This window comes from Caloenas nicobarica, chromosome Z (genome assembly GCF_036013445.1).
Source record: "Caloenas nicobarica isolate bCalNic1 chromosome Z, bCalNic1.hap1, whole genome shotgun sequence".
NCBI classification, from domain to species: Eukaryota; Metazoa; Chordata; class Aves; order Columbiformes; family Columbidae; genus Caloenas; species Caloenas nicobarica.
This window is the reverse complement of record NC_088284.1, coordinates 37134583-37152401: the sequence shown is the minus strand read 5'-3', so window position 1 is coordinate 37152401 and position 17819 is coordinate 37134583. Positions and strand designations below refer to the sequence as shown.

General features: G+C 38.1%; 1 protein-coding gene across 8 annotated transcripts in view; it reads left to right on the top strand.

Moving 5' to 3' along the window:
* The window catches only part of APC (APC regulator of WNT signaling pathway), a 108385-nt gene extending 91143 nt beyond the window's left edge, over positions 1 to 17242 (top strand). For 5 of the 8 annotated variants that reach the window (XM_065657543.1, XM_065657547.1, XM_065657542.1 and 2 more), the window contains 3 exons: positions 161 to 375; positions 759 to 7314; positions 12107 to 17242. In XM_065657543.1, the coding sequence (XP_065513615.1) occupies positions 161 to 375; positions 759 to 7314; positions 12107 to 12136 (6801 nt within the window). In that variant the 3' untranslated portion in view covers positions 12137 to 17242. Of the gene's footprint in view, positions 1 to 160; positions 376 to 758 lie in introns of all 8 variants that reach the window. The other 3 variants (XM_065657548.1, XM_065657546.1, XM_065657549.1) reach the window with 2 other exon arrangements.
* Positions 17243 to 17819: the final 577 nt, after the last annotated feature.

Below are 17819 nucleotides of genomic sequence, written 5' to 3'. Positions count from 1 at the left end.
ACAAAAGTATTTGTGTCCACTGCTGCCTGTTTCTAGCTTGCCAGCCCAGAAAGCAGAAATTAAAACATACGTAACTCCTTGAACCTAACTTAGTATTTCTGAGAGCTTATGATCAATAGTTCAAAGTTTCTCTAATTCTGTTGTTTTGTTACTTTCCTAGGAATCCACACTAAAAAGTGTTCTGAGTGCCTTATGGAATTTGTCAGCACACTGTACTGAGAACAAAGCTGATATATGTGCTGTTGATGGTGCTCTTGCATTTCTAGTCGGCACACTGACATACCGGAGCCAAACAAACACTTTAGCCATCATAGAAAGTGGAGGAGGAATATTAAGAAATGTTTCTAGCTTAATTGCCACTAATGAGGACCACAGGTGGGTATACTTTTTCTATCTCTTTAGTAACAGTTTCTATGATGCAGTCTTAATATGAATGCAGATATTAAATGTAGTAATTAAGTGTAGTTAATTTGAATGCATTTGATAAGGCATATATTTCATATAACAGGAATATGCAAACGGATTAATACCTGCTGCTCGTTAATGATGAACTGTACTGAAAGCTTAACTATTCATATTCGTAATAGGATTTGATTAGCATTCAGATGAAATATGAGATAAATTTACATTGGAGAACTCATAATTATCCTTTCTAAGGGCAAAACTTGCCTCTAGTGTAATAGGTTTTTGTTTTGCATTGTCTCTTAATCTTTTGAAATGTCACTTACTGATGTTTGTTTTCAATTACTCAACACCAGGCAAATCTTGCGAGAGAACAGCTGCTTACAAACCTTGTTACAACACTTGAAATCGCACAGTTTGACAATAGTCAGTAATGCATGTGGGACACTGTGGAATCTTTCTGCACGAAATGCGAAGGATCAGGAGGCCCTGTGGGACATGGGAGCAGTCAGCATGCTGAAAAATCTCATTCACTCAAAACACAAAATGATAGCCATGGGTAGTGCTGCAGCTCTGAGAAACCTCATGGCAAACAGGCCAGCAAAATATAAGGATGCCAACATTATGTCTCCAGGATCAAGCTTACCATCTCTTCATGTCAGAAAACAAAAGGCTCTGGAAGCAGAATTAGATGCTCAGCATTTATCAGAGACTTTTGACAACATTGATAATTTAAGCCCAAAAGCATCTCACCGCAATAAGCAGAGACATAAACAAAATATATACAGTGAGTACGTCTTGGACTCCAGTCGGCATGATGATAGTGTATGCAGATCAGAGAGTTTTAATGCTGGTAATATGACTGTACTTTCACCATATTTAAATACTACAGTATTGCCAGGCTCCTCCTCTTCCAATAGGGGAAACATAGAAAATTCTCGATCTGAGAAAGACAGAAGTCTTGATAGGGATCTAGAAGTAGGTTTAAATACCTATCATCCAGCTGCAGAGAATACTGGGAACTCCTCTAAGAGAATAGGAATGCAGATTTCTACTGCTGCAGCTCAGATTGCCAAAGTTATGGAAGAAGTAACAAGCATGCATATTCCACAAGAAGACAGAAGTTCTGGTTCCACTTCTGAAATGCAGTGTTTGACAGAAGACAGAAATGGCCCGAGGAGATCAGCCACTGCCCATACTCACTCAAATACATACTTTCCTAAATCTGAGAATTCAAGCAGGACATGTCCTGTGCCTTATACAAAAATGGAATACAAGAGAGCCTCAAATGATAGCTTAAATAGTGTCAGCAGCAGTGATGGTTATGGTAAAAGAGGCCAAATGAAACCTTCCATTGAATCTTACTCTGAAGATGATGAAAGTAAATTCTGTAGTTATGGTCAATATCCAGCTGACTTGGCACATAAGATTCATAGTGCGAATCACATGGATGACAATGATGGAGAGCTAGACACTCCTATTAATTACAGTCTTAAATACTCAGATGAGCAGTTAAATTCTGGAAGACAAAGTCCCTCTCAGAATGAAAGATGGGCAAGGCCTAAGCATATAATAGATGATGAAATGAAACAAAGTGAGCAAAGGCAGTCAAGGAGCCAAAATGCAAGCTACCCTGTGTACACCGACAGTGGAGATGATAAACACATGAAATATCAGTCACCTTTTGGGCAGCAAGAGTGTGTTTCTTCCTTCCGATCAAGAGGATCCAATGGCTCAGATCAGAACAGAGTAGGCTCAACTCTTGGAATGAATCAGAAGGTAAACCAGTCCTTGTGCCAGGTTGATGATTATGATGATGATAAGCCAACCAACTATAGTGAACGTTACTCTGAGGAGGAACAACATGAAGAGGAAGACAGACCAACTAATTATAGCATAAAGTACAATGAAGAGGAACATCACGTTGATCAGCCGATTGATTATAGTTTAAAATACTCAACAGAAGTTCCTCCTTCTTCTCAGAAACCATCTTTTACTTTTTCAAAGACTTCTTCAGTGCAAAGCACTAAAACTGACCATATTTCCTCAAGCAGCGGGAACACATCAGCCCCCTCAGCTGGTTCAAAGAGACAGAATCAGCTTCATCCAAATTCTGCACAGAGCAGAGGTGGTCATGCACAAAAGACTGCCTCCTGTAAAACTCCCTCTATTAATCAGGAAACTATACAGACTTACTGTGTGGAAGATACCCCAATATGTTTTTCAAGGTGTAGCTCTTTGTCGTCTTTGTCATCAGCTGAAGATGAAATAGGACGTGATCAATCCACACGTGTGACAGATGCTAATAACACATTGCAGATAGCAGAACTAAAGGAAAACAGTGGGGCTCTATCTACAGAAGGGGCAGTAAGTGAAATCACATCAACATCACAACACATCAGAACAAAATCCAGCAGAATTCAGACTTCTAGTTTATCTCCTTCTGATTCCTCTAGACATAAAGCTGTTGAATTTTCTTCAGGTGCCAAATCTCCCTCCAAGAGTGGTGCACAGACTCCTAAAAGCCCACCAGAACATTATGTGCAGGAAACACCACTCATGTTCAGCAGATGTACTTCTGTAAGTTCCCTGGATAGTTTTGAAAGCCGTTCAATTGCCAGTTCAGTTCAAAGTGAGCCTTGTAGTGGAATGGTAAGTGGCATTATAAGTCCCAGTGACCTTCCAGATAGCCCAGGACAAACAATGCCTCCAAGCAGAAGTAAAACGCCACCCCCTACTCAAGGAGTTCAAGTAAAAAGAGAGGTAGCTAAAGGTAAAGTACCTTGTGCGGAAAAGAGAGACCCTGGTCCTAGACAGGCAGCTGTAAATGCAGCTGTTCAAAGAGTTCAGGTACTTCCAGAGGCTGATACGCTATTACATTTTGCTACAGAAAGCACACCGGATGGGTTTTCCTGCTCCTCTAGCCTGAGTGCTCTGAGTCTTGATGAGCCGTTTATACAGAAAGATGTAGAGTTAAGAATAATGCCTCCAGTTCATGAAAATGAACATGGAAACGAAGCAGAACCTGAACAATCAGATGATACAAAGGATAACCAAGAGAAGAAAGTGGAGAAGCCTGCTGAAGCAGAAAAAGACATTTTGGATGATTCTGATGATGATGATGATATTGAAATACTGGAAGCATGTATTATTTCTGCAATGCCAACTAAGTCTTCACGTAAAGCCAAAAAGCCTTCCCAAGGATCTGCTCCAAAAATACCTCCTCCTGTAGCCAGAAAGCCCAGCCAGTTGCCAGTTTACAAACTTTTGCCTTCACAAAGCAGACTGCAATCCCAAAAGCACGTGAGTTTTACACCAGGAGATGATATGCCACGGGTATATTGTGTTGAGGGTACACCAATAAATTTTTCAACAGCTACATCTCTGAGTGATCTCACAATAGAATCGCCACCGAGTGAGTTGGCCAATGTAGACAGTGTGGGTACAGGAGCAGACTCAGGGGAATTTGAAAAGCGAGACACCATTCCTACAGAAGGTAGAAGTAATGATGATACTCAGAGAGCAAAAAGCTCAGCTGTGACTTCCCCAGGCCTGTATGATGACAAAACAGAAGAGGGTGATATTCTGGCTGAGTGCATTAACTCAGCTATGCCAAAAGGAAAAAGTCACAAACCTTTCAGAGTGAAGAAGATAATGGATCAAATTCAACAAGCATCTTCATCGCTAAGTAACAAAAACCAACCAGAAGGTGAGAAAAAGAAGCCAACATCACCAGTAAAGCCTGTTCCCCAAAATAATGAATACAGAGCACGTGTAAGAAAAACCACAGAGCCTAAAAGCAATATTAATAATGAAAGAAGCTATCCAGAGAACAGAGATGCAAAGAAACAGAATCTTAAAAATAATTCGAGAGATTTTAATGACAAATTGCCAAATAATGAAGAACGTGTAAGAGGAAGCTTTGCATTTGATTCCCCTCATCATTACACACCTATTGAGGGAACGCCTTATTGTTTTTCACGGAATGATTCCCTAAGTTCTTTAGATTTTGATGATGATGATGTTGACCTTTCAAGGGAGAAGGCAGAATTAAGAAAAGGAAAAGAAGCAAAGGAAACAGAAAATAAAGACTGCACTAATCCAGAACAGTCTTCAAGTCAGCAACCAAGTAACAGGACACAAGTTTGCCAAAAACACCCAACAAGTAGAAGTCAACCTAAAACTTTCTCTCAGTCAGCTAAAGATATTCCAGACAGAGGAGCAGCTACAGATGAGAAGACACAGAATTTTGCTATTGAAAACACACCTGTTTGTTTTTCTCGCAATTCATCTCTTAGTTCCCTCAGTGATATTGATCAAGAAAACAATAACAACAAAGAAGGGGAACCTGCAAAACGAACTGAGGCTCCCGATTCACAGATGGAATCAAACAGACCACAGACTTCTGGTTATGCACCTAAATCATTTCATGTTGAAGATACTCCTGTATGTTTCTCTAGAAACAGTTCTCTGAGTTCTCTTAGCATTGACTCAGAAGACGATCTTTTGCAGGAATGCATTAGTTCTGCTATGCCTAAAAAGAAAAAACCCTCAAGGATAAAGAGTGAAAGTGAAAAAAGTAATCCCAGAAATACAGGTGGTATATCAGCAGAAGATTTAACACTGGATTTGAGAGGGATACAGAGGCCAGATTCAGAACATGGTTTCTCACCTGATTCAGAGAACTTTGATTGGAAAGCTATACAAGAAGGTGCAAATTCTATAGTTAGTAGCTTGCATCAAGCTGCGGCTGCTGCATCGTTGTCTAGACAAGCTTCTTCAGACTCTGATTCTATCCTTTCATTAAAATCTGGTATTTCTCTAGGGTCACCATTTCATCTTACCCCAGACCAAGAAGAAAAACCCTTCACTAGTAATAAAGGTCCAAGAATTCTTAAACCAGGAGAGAAGAGCACACTGGAGTCTAAAAAAGCAGAATCTGAAAGTAGGGGAATCAAAGGAGGGAAGAAGGTGTATAAAAGTATAATTACAGGAAAAGCTCGCTCCAATTCAGAAGTTTCAAGCCAGCTGAAGCAACCACAACAGACAAGTGTGCCTTCAATTTCACGTGGTAGGACAATGATCCATATTCCTGGAGTTCGGAATAGTTCTTCAAGTACAAGTCCTGTTTCCAAAAAAGGGCCCCCACTCAAAAACACAAACTCCAAGAGTCCCAGTGAAGGCCAAAGTTTGACTAGTTCTCCAAGAGGAGTCAAGTCATCAGTTAAACCTGAGCCATCTCCTGTAACTAGGCAGCCATCAGGGTTGAACCAGAGTGGGTCAAGTAAAGGACCTTCTAGATCAGGATCCAGAGACTCCACTCCTTCTAGACCTCAACAGCAGCCATTAAGTAGGCCTTTGCAATCTCCTGGCCGAACCTCTATTTCTCCAGGAAGGAATGGTATAAGTCCTCCCAACAAACTGTCTCAGTTGCCAAGGACATCATCTCCTAGCACAGCTTCAACTAAATCTTCAAGTTCAGGTAGAATGTCGTACACATCACCAGGCAGGCAGATGAGCCAGCAAAACCTTACAAAACAAACTGCCTTACCTAAGAGTACCAGTAGCATTCCACGAAGTGAGTCTGCCTCAAAAGGGTTAAACCAAGCTCTCAGCAGTGGTGGATCAAACAAAAAGACTGAGCTGTCCCGAATGTCATCCACAAAATCTAGTGGAAGTGAATCTGACAGATCTGAGAGACCTGTTCTTGTTCGTCAGTCAACTTTTATTAAAGAAGCTCCAAGCCCAACGCTAAGACGGAAATTAGAAGAGTCAGCTTCATTTGAATCTCTGTCTCCTTCCAGGCCGGATTCTCCCACAAGGTCCCAACTACAGACCCCAGTTTTAAGTCCATCTCTTCCTGATATGTCTATATCCACTCATTCAACTGCCCAGACTAGTGGTTGGCGAAAATTACCCCCTAATCTAAGCCCTTCTGTAGAGTATGATGGGAGACCAGCAAAACGTCATGATATAGCTCGTTCTCATTCTGAGAGTCCATCTAGACTGCCGATCAATAGATCAGGAACATGGAAGCGTGAGCATAGTAAGCATTCCTCGTCACTTCCTCGTGTAAGCACTTGGCGAAGAACTGGAAGTTCCTCCTCAATTCTGTCAGCCTCCTCAGAATCCAGTGAAAAGGCAAAAAGTGAAGATGAAAAGCAACCTGGAAGTTCTCTTTCTGGACACAAGCAAAACAAAGAAAGCCAAGTACCAGCAAAAGGTACTTGGAGAAAAATAAAAGAAAACGAAATTCCTCAGATAATAAATGATCCTCAGCATTCTTCCTCGGGTACCACAAATGGCTCTGATTCCAAAACTCTCATCTATCAGATGGCACCAGCTGTCTCCAAGACAGAGGATGTGTGGGTGAGGATAGAGGACTGCCCAATTAATAATCCTCGATCTGGAAGGTCCCCAACTGGAAATACTCCCCCTGTTATTGACAGTGTTTCAGAGAAAGGGGGTGTGAATGGTAAAGATTCTAAAGAGATTCAAGAAAAACAAACCCCAGGGAATGGAGGTGTTTCTGTTCGTACCATTGGTTTAGAAAATCGTCTGAACTCTTTCTTTCAGATGGACAGTCCAGACAAGAAAGGCACTGAAACAAAGCCTCTGCAGAATAATCCTGTCTCTGCACCAGAAAGCAATGAAAGTACTGTGAGTGAGCGTACACCATTCAGTTCCAGTAGCTCGAGCAAACATAGCTCCCCCATTGGTGCTGTTGCAGCAAGAGTGACGCCTTTCAACTACAATCCAAGCCGCAGGAAGAGTAGTGTGGACAACAGCTCTGCTCGGCCATCACAAATACCAACACCAGTAAATAACAGCACAAAGAAACGTGACTCCAAGTCTGAAAATCCAGACTCTAGTGGAACTCAGAGTCCTAAACGTCTCTCTGGCTCCTACCTGGTAACTTCTGTTTAAGTGCAACAAAAAATAAATAAAACTGATGTATTATATACAGCAGCTACTTAGAACTTTCGTTTCAAATGAAACTAAAAAATGGGGATTGATTTTTTTTGTTGTTGTTGTTTCTATTTGTTGTAAATAGCTTTGATTCTTGTTAGAAGGTCCTTGTTCTGGAAGCCATATTTGATAGTATACTTTGTCTTCACTGGTAATATTTTGGAGGAATACCTGATTGACAGTTTGGAATAAAACTGCTAATGCAAGTAGATTTGTACAGTATGTTTAACGTATTAAATTAGCATCCCATCCCATAATACTTTAAATATTGCTTGTTGTTGAAATCATGGAACATTGCAGATAGAGATGATACAGTCATATTGCTTTCTCGATCATTTCTAGATTACAGACTGACTTAAACTACATCAGGGAAGAACCGGTATTATTTATGCAAAAAATTATGCTCAGTTTTAGTATTTGTGAGTCCATCTAACCCAATAATTAATCATGTGGCTGTGAAATTCACAGTAATATGGTTTCTGCTGAACAAGCTTTCCCAGCCTGCTTTTCTGCATGAATGGAACTGATGGTTCATTTTCTGAAGTAATGATTAACATTTCTGTGGTCACATAATGTGCATAGTAGTTGTGGTGTAACAATTTACACTTTCTTTGTGCCCTGAAAAAACAAACAAAACAAAACAAAAAAAAAACCTGTGTAACTGTAAAACCTTGAACAAAATTATTTTACCTGAATTAGATTTTATCTTAAAGTAGGTAGATTTTTTTTTTTTTTTTTGCTATGCTGTAACTTGTTGTATATTCTGGTATTTGAGGTGAGATGGCTGCTCTTTTATTAATGAGACATGGGTGATGTCTCAACAGACTAAAATGGACATTTCAGAATAAATTATTACTATATGTAAGTTGTGTGTGTTACTTCTGCATTACATAAAAATACAGTATTTTATTTTGAGATGTCACCAATAATGTGTTGTATAATGCACATAAACTTAAGGCCTGATCCGGCAGAATCTTGCACCTCCAGTATTCGTTCTTCCTTATCACTGACAAATGGCTGTTGCAGGATGCATTTAACAGTTGCAGGATCAGGCCCTAGGTCTTCTGTAATATATTTTGTGAGACAGTTTCACACATCTCAGGTGCATAACAAGGCTAAAGGCAGGGTATTTCCAGTAGCCAAGCAGTATAATTGTTTTCTTGACTGCAAGCCTGAAACAATATTGTATGTATAAAAATAATATTTGTAAAACACAAGATTTTTTTTTAATTTGGGGATATAATATAGAATGTGAAATAGCGACTATAAGATGAAATCTTAATTCTACTTGAAATCTCCATGCATTCTTTAAATTTATTTTTTAAAAATTATGAAGGGGGAAATATTGCAAGAATCCCATGGCAGCAAGAAATTCGCTATCATAGTAGAAAAAATGTTTTATTCACAAACCAGGACATTTGCTGCCTCAAGCCTTTTTGATGTGCAAATACAGTTCATGCTAGAACAATGCTGAAAAGATAAAATTGTCCTTTAAAAATATAAATATAGCCTGAATTCAGATGAAAATTGGATTAAAGTAGAAACATGAGAGAACAGAACATTAAACATTCTGTGCATGACTGAACAAAATGTGAAATGGTATGTCAGTTTTGTTGTATCTCAACTGGACTGTTCTAAAGTTAGCATTTTAAATAATTTCTATTCAGGACTCAAAATGCCCTGATTTCAGGAAGCCCTGAAATAAAGCAATTTACCTTTATGGTAGCTTTAACGCAGTTGCAGTGTGTATCACATCTGTGGCTTTTGTACTTCATCTGATATTGAAGTGAATTTACCATAGGATGTACTGCATATGAACAGAATTTGAGATACTATCAGCAGATACAAGTTAATTTAGATAAAAGCCAATACCAAAAATACCTGTTCAGCAAAAAATGGTATCTTATTTGCTCTTTTGTTCTTTCCTTCCTGTCAGATTTGCTTAGAGATATGCCATGTTTCTGCATAATCTGGGGAATAGTTTGCATACAGTATCTTCACAAAACTTTTACTGCAGATATTAGTGTCCTTTTAAAGATGAAATATTATATAATGTATTTGAAGTCAGGACTTGCTAGTGGAGTAGGATACAGAACTCCGTCCTTGAGTTTAAAATGCAAGACCACTTTTCTTATAAATTATGTGATACTTCTTTTGTGCTGGGCTTTTAACTACTAATATGAAGATACACCACGTAATCCAGGATAGTTGTTTAATGCCAGCTTTACATCTATGTCCTGTCCATTTAAGAATTTAAAGGTGAAGTCAATCTCAGTAAAGGAATTCTGATTTCAGTTTTATAAGTGATGGAATCAGAAGATGAGGTGAAACAATAAACAATGGTATGTGTATCAAACACCAGAATGTCTTTGAAAATTGCAGTGGCTTCTCTAGATAGTCTTGGAGGTACTTCATGATCATTATAATTGGGAAGTTTCTCTTAATATCCTCATAACCAACCTGTATTTGTAGCAAAGACAGATGAGAGAAACTTTCAAACTGTAAGGGTAGTGATACATTAAAATATGCTTCCCATGGGAGTTGTTAAATTTCCATTATAGAAGTTTTAAGAAGAGGTTTATGAAACATCTCATAGGGATGGACTGTAGTATATTTCATATTGCCTCTGTGCAGAGATGGGCTTAGGTGATCTTTTGAAATGCCTTCCACATCTATGTTTCTCTGATTCTTTATCTAAAATACTTAGTATCCACTAAGAGCCTTTTAGAATATTTAAGGACATCCATGATGTTTGATTTATGCTAGTGATGGGGATATAAAATCAAACATGAAAAATGGCTGTAATAAGTATATTTGGTCTTGGATTTTGTTAATGATGTGTGGATTCGTGATAGATTGTATTTATGCTGCTAAAGATTTGCTGTTCCTTGGTTTTATTTTTACAAAGTTGCCACAGCAGGTAAAAGGACATTATTTATGTCAAGGCAAAACAAAGAAAAGCAAGGAGCTAAGGAAACAAAGACTAATGTTACTGTTCTTATGGGATGCACTGCCTTTCTTTCTACAGAATTTGGTACAACTTCTGTGACTTATGCTCACACCTTTAGTTGTCCTTGAATTAGCTTACCATATCCAGAACATATCCAACTTGTACTTAAAAATCAGTTTATACCGAAAACAGACTTGTAAAGCTCATTTCAGACTGATTTATAGCTTTGTCCTCTTGATGTGAAAAGCAGAAGCATGACCTCCCCACAAATTCTAATTAGTTCACTTTTAATGTACATTCATTTTAGTTTCTTGCACTGTGACACAACTAAGGTTAGTGCTCAATTTCTGTGCAAGTTGTTCTGACTAAATATTGCAAACTCTAAAGGGGAACTAATCTATTTGTATTTTTCATGTGCAGCTCTCTACCTGAATATTTTCCCCTGAAATCTTAGTTCTCAAAACTGTGTCAGAGATGACAGTTTAAAGTTGAGAGCCTTGCCAAGATTTCCTGATGAAATTGGAATATTGTTTCAAGCAGGGCTTGGCTGCAGAATACAAGTAGAGTTTATGCTATGAACTTCAGTAGGCAGCAGTATTCAACATAGACTAGTACTTTTGTTGGCTTTGGGAAGTTAGTGGCTGTGGCTTGGGTGAAGGGAGAGGGAAAGAAAACTGACAGTTTCTGAAACTCTCAGCCATGTTGACCCAGGGATGGACTTCCATATCTTCCCTAGTAAATTGCGTAAGATGCACAGGAGAGAGAACATTTTGTCCATAAATTAATGAGGTTTTATTTTGAGAGTATACCAGTGCACAATGAAACTGCACTTTTGTCTGATAATCTGACAGCTGAATTCTTTGATGGCTGCTTTGGAGAGTTTCGTAACTGTCCATCCCCTCACCCCCTAAATATAAATTGAGATTACCAAGAAGATAACAGTGTATTAGCTTTTTCATTCCTCTTAAAGGTCCATATTATTTCTAGAATCAACAGCATGCACTGTTGAAAGTCAAGTTTTCTTCTCCCATCCATGTCCCTAGCTGTGAATCTTGGCACTTACCTGACCCTTCAGTGGACCAGCTGCCCCCTTGCCTAGGAGAATTGCTGGGGGAGTAGGATTAGTGCTGCCTTAGTATGCTGAATTTGTGCAGCACAGTTGGACAAGTGCCACCCAAGCCAGCAGAAAGGAAAATAAACAGCTAGGACTGGTAGAAGAAGGTTGGGATGGTTTCCTTTATGGGTGGTCAGTGTGTTGGATCAAGTTATTACAGGCATTTTTAAGCCAATATGCCAAGTTTCAGACCTGTCTTCAACCTTTTTGAGACAGCAAAAGCAAATTAAAGTTGGGGATATTTTAACTTCACTCTGAACTTAAGTTCACTTTGAACTTCTGCCTAATGGCTGCTAGCACTTTGCATTTAAATATGTTTTGTTTGGGTAAGTCTTTCATCCTGGAAATTCTGATAACTAACTTCAAAAGTATTACAACAGTCTGTAGTTTGTGCGTGTGGAAAAGAAATACTTCTTCAAAAATACACAAAGAACAAATTGTTTTACTGTATGTAAACTTCTAGGTGACAGTTTTTAAATTTGCATTATTAAATTCAATGTAGTAAATCCTTCCAATAAAAAAAAATATTTATTGCAACTAGTTTTCTGGAAGAGGCTTGAAGAGGGAGAGAACATATCCCTTCCCTAATAAAGACAGCACGACTTGTAGGGATGATCTGGAAAACGTTTTGGTGGACTCTTACAAGCTCTTCTATTCTCTTCTGTTACCAGATGCCTCCCGAACTGTCATTTCTCATCTAGCTTTCATGAAGTAGTGTGAACAGCCGTCAGAGTGTCACTAGCAATCGTGTAGACTTGCACCTAAATGTAACTTCATAGATCTACTGTAATGCCTTGCGAAGTCTCATCCACCTGACAGCTTTGTTCTCGAGATGTGTGATTTGGATGAAGCTGCGAATCAGAAAGTGTTGGTTAATATGAAGCATGACTTCCTCCACGTGTTTAAAACTTTGAGGACCTTATTAATACCAAATTACCGAAATGTATTCACTTTCTGGTTCCACAGCCATCTTGTTTGCACTTTTAAGTATAACCAGAAGAGGTGCCCACACTATTTTCATTTTAAATCACATATAGAAAGATAATTCCTGCTTCATAGTCTCTTATATGCAGAATAAAAGGTTGTATCTGTAAATGTGTTTATAGAGAATGTTAATGTAGTTAAGGCTGAGTTTTTAGTCAGAATGGTAATTTAATTGGTTATGTGTTGTGTTTGGTTACATATAGGAATTGCAAGGGGATTTGGTGTGGTGCTGAAGAGCTTAAGAGTTCACAACAGTAATTAATGTAGGTGTGAATAAATTTGTTATGCCAAGGTGAATATAAAGTATGTAGTTAATGCATAGGTTTTCTGCTGTCAACTTTCAGTTTACCAGATGTGCTGTTTACTTACTCTAAGACTGGGTGATGTCTCCCTAGCATAGTTTTGCAAATAACCTTTCTTAGGAAATTTCCACATAGTTACAGGCTTATGTTTTTGTGAATTTTTGCCACTTCAAGATTTCAGGAAATTGTTCTAATTTTGCTGTTTGTGAAAGCATCTTTTGCTTTAGTGGCTGTGGAATTGCAATTAAAATATCAGGAAGATGTAGAGGGAGCTTGTTCACTCAGTAAAATGCACTTCTGTGTCCAGACCTCAAGCCATACTTAGAAACAGTATCTCTAATGCCCTACTTTCTGGTGGGATTTCACATGCATGGGATTTTCATGCTGGTTCTTTGCAAGTAATTAAGGTGTCATTCTCTGAGATCAGACGCATTTTCCCACCTGTAAATGTTGTTTCTCTTTAACAAACTCAGCCCACAATTATCTTTCAGTTTTGTTGTTTGCTTCTGCCTGAGATGCATTACTGTTTATATCCTAACTCTGTAATTAATTCTTTTTTCAACTATTCTAATGTATTTTGTTTCGCAGTATACTAATTCTGAATTTAGTCTTGCTATGCATAATTTATTTATTACTTGCAGTGTTACATAAAATTTCCTCCTGATTGCACCTTGTCAGAGTGGAATTGTTTTCTTGGCTACTACTGAAAGTCAGGTGTCTGTTTGCTGTATTAGAAACATGATTTCATTTAAAAAAGGAAGTTGCTGTTAAGACACTTGAGCAATGATTCAGCATATCAGAACAAATGCTGTAAAAAAACATGCAGTTTTCATTTTGGTGGTAGTCACTTCTCAGATAAACAAGCAGAAAAAGAAGCTGAGAGATGTGGTTCAGCAGTAGAGCACTCTGTTCTTGTCCATGTTTCATTTTAGAACAAACTGCACAAAATAGCACCTGGTTTCAATACAGTCTAATTCCATAATCTGAGTTACAAGAGGTTTGCAAGAAGGTTTATTTAATTATGACTCGTAAGCACTGCAGAGACTCAGTTAATTCCGAAGGCTTTCTTTTCCATGATGAATGCATTCTTTAGTCCCTCATTAGAGACTATTAAGGGACCTAGATTGATTAATTCCCAACACACACACACACACACACACAAACATGTATTTATATATGCACACATATTTTGCACTCTTATATTCACTTTAGGCTTTGACATAGTTGGAAGCATTTAAACTTGAAAAAAAGAGACACTGTTGCTGAGTTACTAAGACCCTTTGTTTTCCAATATTTATAGTGCTCTGTTCATAGCTGAGAAGATGAGTTCTCATTTCCAGACTGATTAGCTGGTACCTTATTTTTGAAGTGTTCTAGAGTAAGATGCACTTAAGTCTTGATTTAGATCAGAAAATGAAATTCCCTTGCTATTAATTTGAATTATTTTTCTTCAGAATAAAGGAAAAGCATTAATTACTATCACCTGCAGTTTAAAATCAGTAGTGATCATGAAAACAAGGAGATTTTGAGTGATTACATTTAATACAAGTGAAGGCAGATTATGCCCAATTCTGCTCCTTCTAGCAGTCCTCTGTACAAAAAGCATATTGTTTGGGGCAGTGGGGGAAAAGCATAACACAGAATTCAGATTTGCTTGTGCGTCTGGCCTAGGTTATTGGTAAGGTCTGTGATGGCACACATAAAGAGTAGAAGTAGCTATGGAAAAGCAGGAAGGTAGATGTGAAAGTTACGCCAAAATATGGATGGTGAGAAAAGTCCCAATTTTTTAAATCTTCATTATTATTATTCCATTGTGTGATGAAAGGGAGTCGGCATCTTTTTTTCTTATTATAATTGAGCTGTTGAACAACCATGATGGATTATGTGACACTTTTAACTGTTTTAAGTCATTTGGGTTTCTTACAAACAGAAATCCCCTAGCTTAAGTGAAAGCTATGAATTTAGTACAAATATTGAATTATTGTGTCACATACAGATGATTGATGGTTTCTTTTGATCTTCTAAACTGACTGTACACAACTGTGACTTTACACAGCTGTCAGCTGCTCTACAAAGCTAAAACAGAGGGCCAAAGAATGAGTGTAAAACTGAAGTCTCTACTTAAGAGACATAGCCTTTGCAAATATGAAAGAATGAGAGATGGGTAGAAATCCCTATTTTTCTATTTCCGCTTTTCCAGTTCTTCTGTTGCCAGCTAAATAGGGATATGAATAGAGTCTTGGCAATGTGGTGCCCAACAGTCTCCCCTATATCTCAATGAAATACTGGATATATTGTCCGCTGTACTTTCTAAATTAATGTATGTAAAGGCTTTTGTGTCTAGGTGACCAAAGAGTTAGGTCTGAACAGCATACAAATCAGGACAGCTGTTTCAAGGCCACTTTGTGATTGTCAGCTGCTATAGTGCTGCAGCACTCACACAAATTGCAAGAAGCCTAATGTGGCTTTAGAACATCCCACGTGCCTTAAAAAGGCACGAACATCATCTTAGGGATGTTCATGCCTTTTTAAGGATCTACAGGTGGTCAAGATTGTTTATTGGCCTCTACCACTGAGATGAACAAAAGTGATGCTTCCTCTGATTAATAAAGTTGTGTAGATGCTGCCTCTGTAGGAGATAGGCATGAGGTTGTGCCTCTTCAGAAAACACACAGGAGATAGGATTTTGGATTGTTAAGACTGAAAGAACTGGAGTAGTCTATGGATTTAAAATAAACACTTATTTTGGGAAAATGCTGTGTACAGTCCTTTAGAAGTGGCATATACCAATAATGGTATGGTTAATTCTGCACAATGAAGTTTCATGATAAGTAAATACCAGTTTTATGAAACTAGATGAAGTACAGTATTATTTTCTCTTTATGCTGTTGAAAGTTCTCTGTTGGGACAGACCTAGTTCACACTTGTCTATTACTTCTACCTTAAGAGTCAGATTTCATGAAGTATGTTTCAATTTTGAACAGTTTTGGGGATTTGTTTGGGTTTTTTTGTGGTGGTTAGGGGTTTTTTTTCAGTGCCCATATTTTATTTTAAAATCTATATTTTTAATCCTTTCTTATAAAGATTGTGGAGAAAATCCTTGTCAGCTTGCCCCCTTCCCTTCAATGTCTATTGAAACAACTGAGATTTTGCTCTACGTCCCCTTTTTCTGCGTTATATCTGCATTCCACTATAGAGCTATTCCACCAATCTAGCTGAAAATATACCTCCTCCCAAATGACTTTGCTAGTCCAGTTATTATATAGGTATTTCTAGCATGTTTAGACTATGCAGCGCAACATCAGGTTAGTGAAAACTGAACATGTAAGCTAGGTCTGAATAAGCTGGCGTCTGCATGCGACACTTCCAGTGAAACACAGAGAAACTCTGTCAGCTCAAATAATCCACATTTTCTTGGGATCCCACTTTTAGGGCATCTTCTTTTATCCCAAGTGAAAGGTACCAGCCTGTATCACAACTACTTTGAATTTTTTGTTTCACAATTGTACAGGGCTCTTGCTGGCTTGTTTTGTTTGGGGTTTTTTTTGCTATTTTTCTTCCCAGACACCCGTAACAGTTAAAATAAGAGTCTGACTAAGGACACCTGGCTTGCTGCTGACAGAATATGCAGTGAGGGAATTCTCTGCTTGAGATGCTTGTGGTACAGTGCTCATTCCCTGACACTTCCACTCCAGTTACGTCAAATGGAATAACCTCACCAAGTTAACACAGCTTTCAGAGGGTAGGATCCCTGCTACTAACCAAAGGGTTATTTGCAATCTGGAAATTTTACTACAGATGTATGTGAGCCCTGTCCTCACCGGAAATTACACCTTCTCTTCACACCGCTTTACAGTTTTAAAAGCTGTCAGGTTTTGATTGCTTCATCATTCAATTTCTGAGGTTAGGGACAATGGAGATTTGGGAAGCACGTGCAGCTACAACATGCCTGAGCTAGTGTGCTTTGTGACCTACTTCTGTCTCTGAATTCCTCAGGCTGGAAATATGCAGAATTCAAGTTTGAAATGTATTTTTTATGACACTAGAAAAAATGCAGTGACAGGATGCCATATACTCAATGAAGCCATTCTACAGTGATGAAGGGATTAAACTGACAGATCTGTACCCAGTGCTTTATTTTAGGCACGCTAGTTTCAAGATATTGTGAATTCTAGCACCAATTAGGAGATTGGTATGTGATAATAGCATCTGCAGAAAAGACAACATGCTTCCCCCTGTTGTGGTCGGTCACATAGGGTGTATAATCCAATCCGTAATGCCAAAAACTCCATTTCCAATATATTTTTGATTACTTTTCTATGTGAAAAAATGCATAAAATATTTTCTGTCATTGCCACTAATACAGGATATGCGGCTTTTGTTCTGTTACAATAAGTTTAAACATTGATTTAAAAGAGGAGCCATTAATCTAATATGTTGGTATTAAAAAGCTGTGTGAATTCAAAGGAAAAAAATAACATGCAATTGTCAAATATAACAACATTAAACAAATACACAAAATCTTTCTTGGTGTCCTGAATTAAGTGGACTGAGAGCAATCTTAATATGCCACGATGGTACTGTGCTACTCACAGACTGGAGCTGTATTTGATGCCTTCTTTAATGTAATGTCAGAGCACTGTTTCTTACGGTGATGTCCAATGCTAGCCCATTATGCACCAGAAATTGCTTTACAAAGTAACTGAGAAACTAAAAACATTGCAGAAATCTAAGGGAAAAAAAAAAATTAAGAAGTAAACTTTAAGATTTGTTCACTACATTTTCACCTATTTTTTTTTAATTGTATATACCAAATAAATATTTCTTAGCATTTTTTCCTAAAAACACTAGATTATTCTTCAATTTCAAGTCTGCTAGAGTGCTGTCCTTCAGAAGGAGATTTATGTTCATACCCTTCTGGTGGGTTCAAACCTATGTGTCCCAGAAAGAAAGGGCTATGCATATTATTTGACGAAACCAAACAGGAACAAGCTTGATTTGTAACGTGTAGCGATAACCATATTTCAAGCAATGGTCAGATCACAAGTATACCCTGCATCCTGCATGCCCACATGGAGACAATGAATACAACAAAATC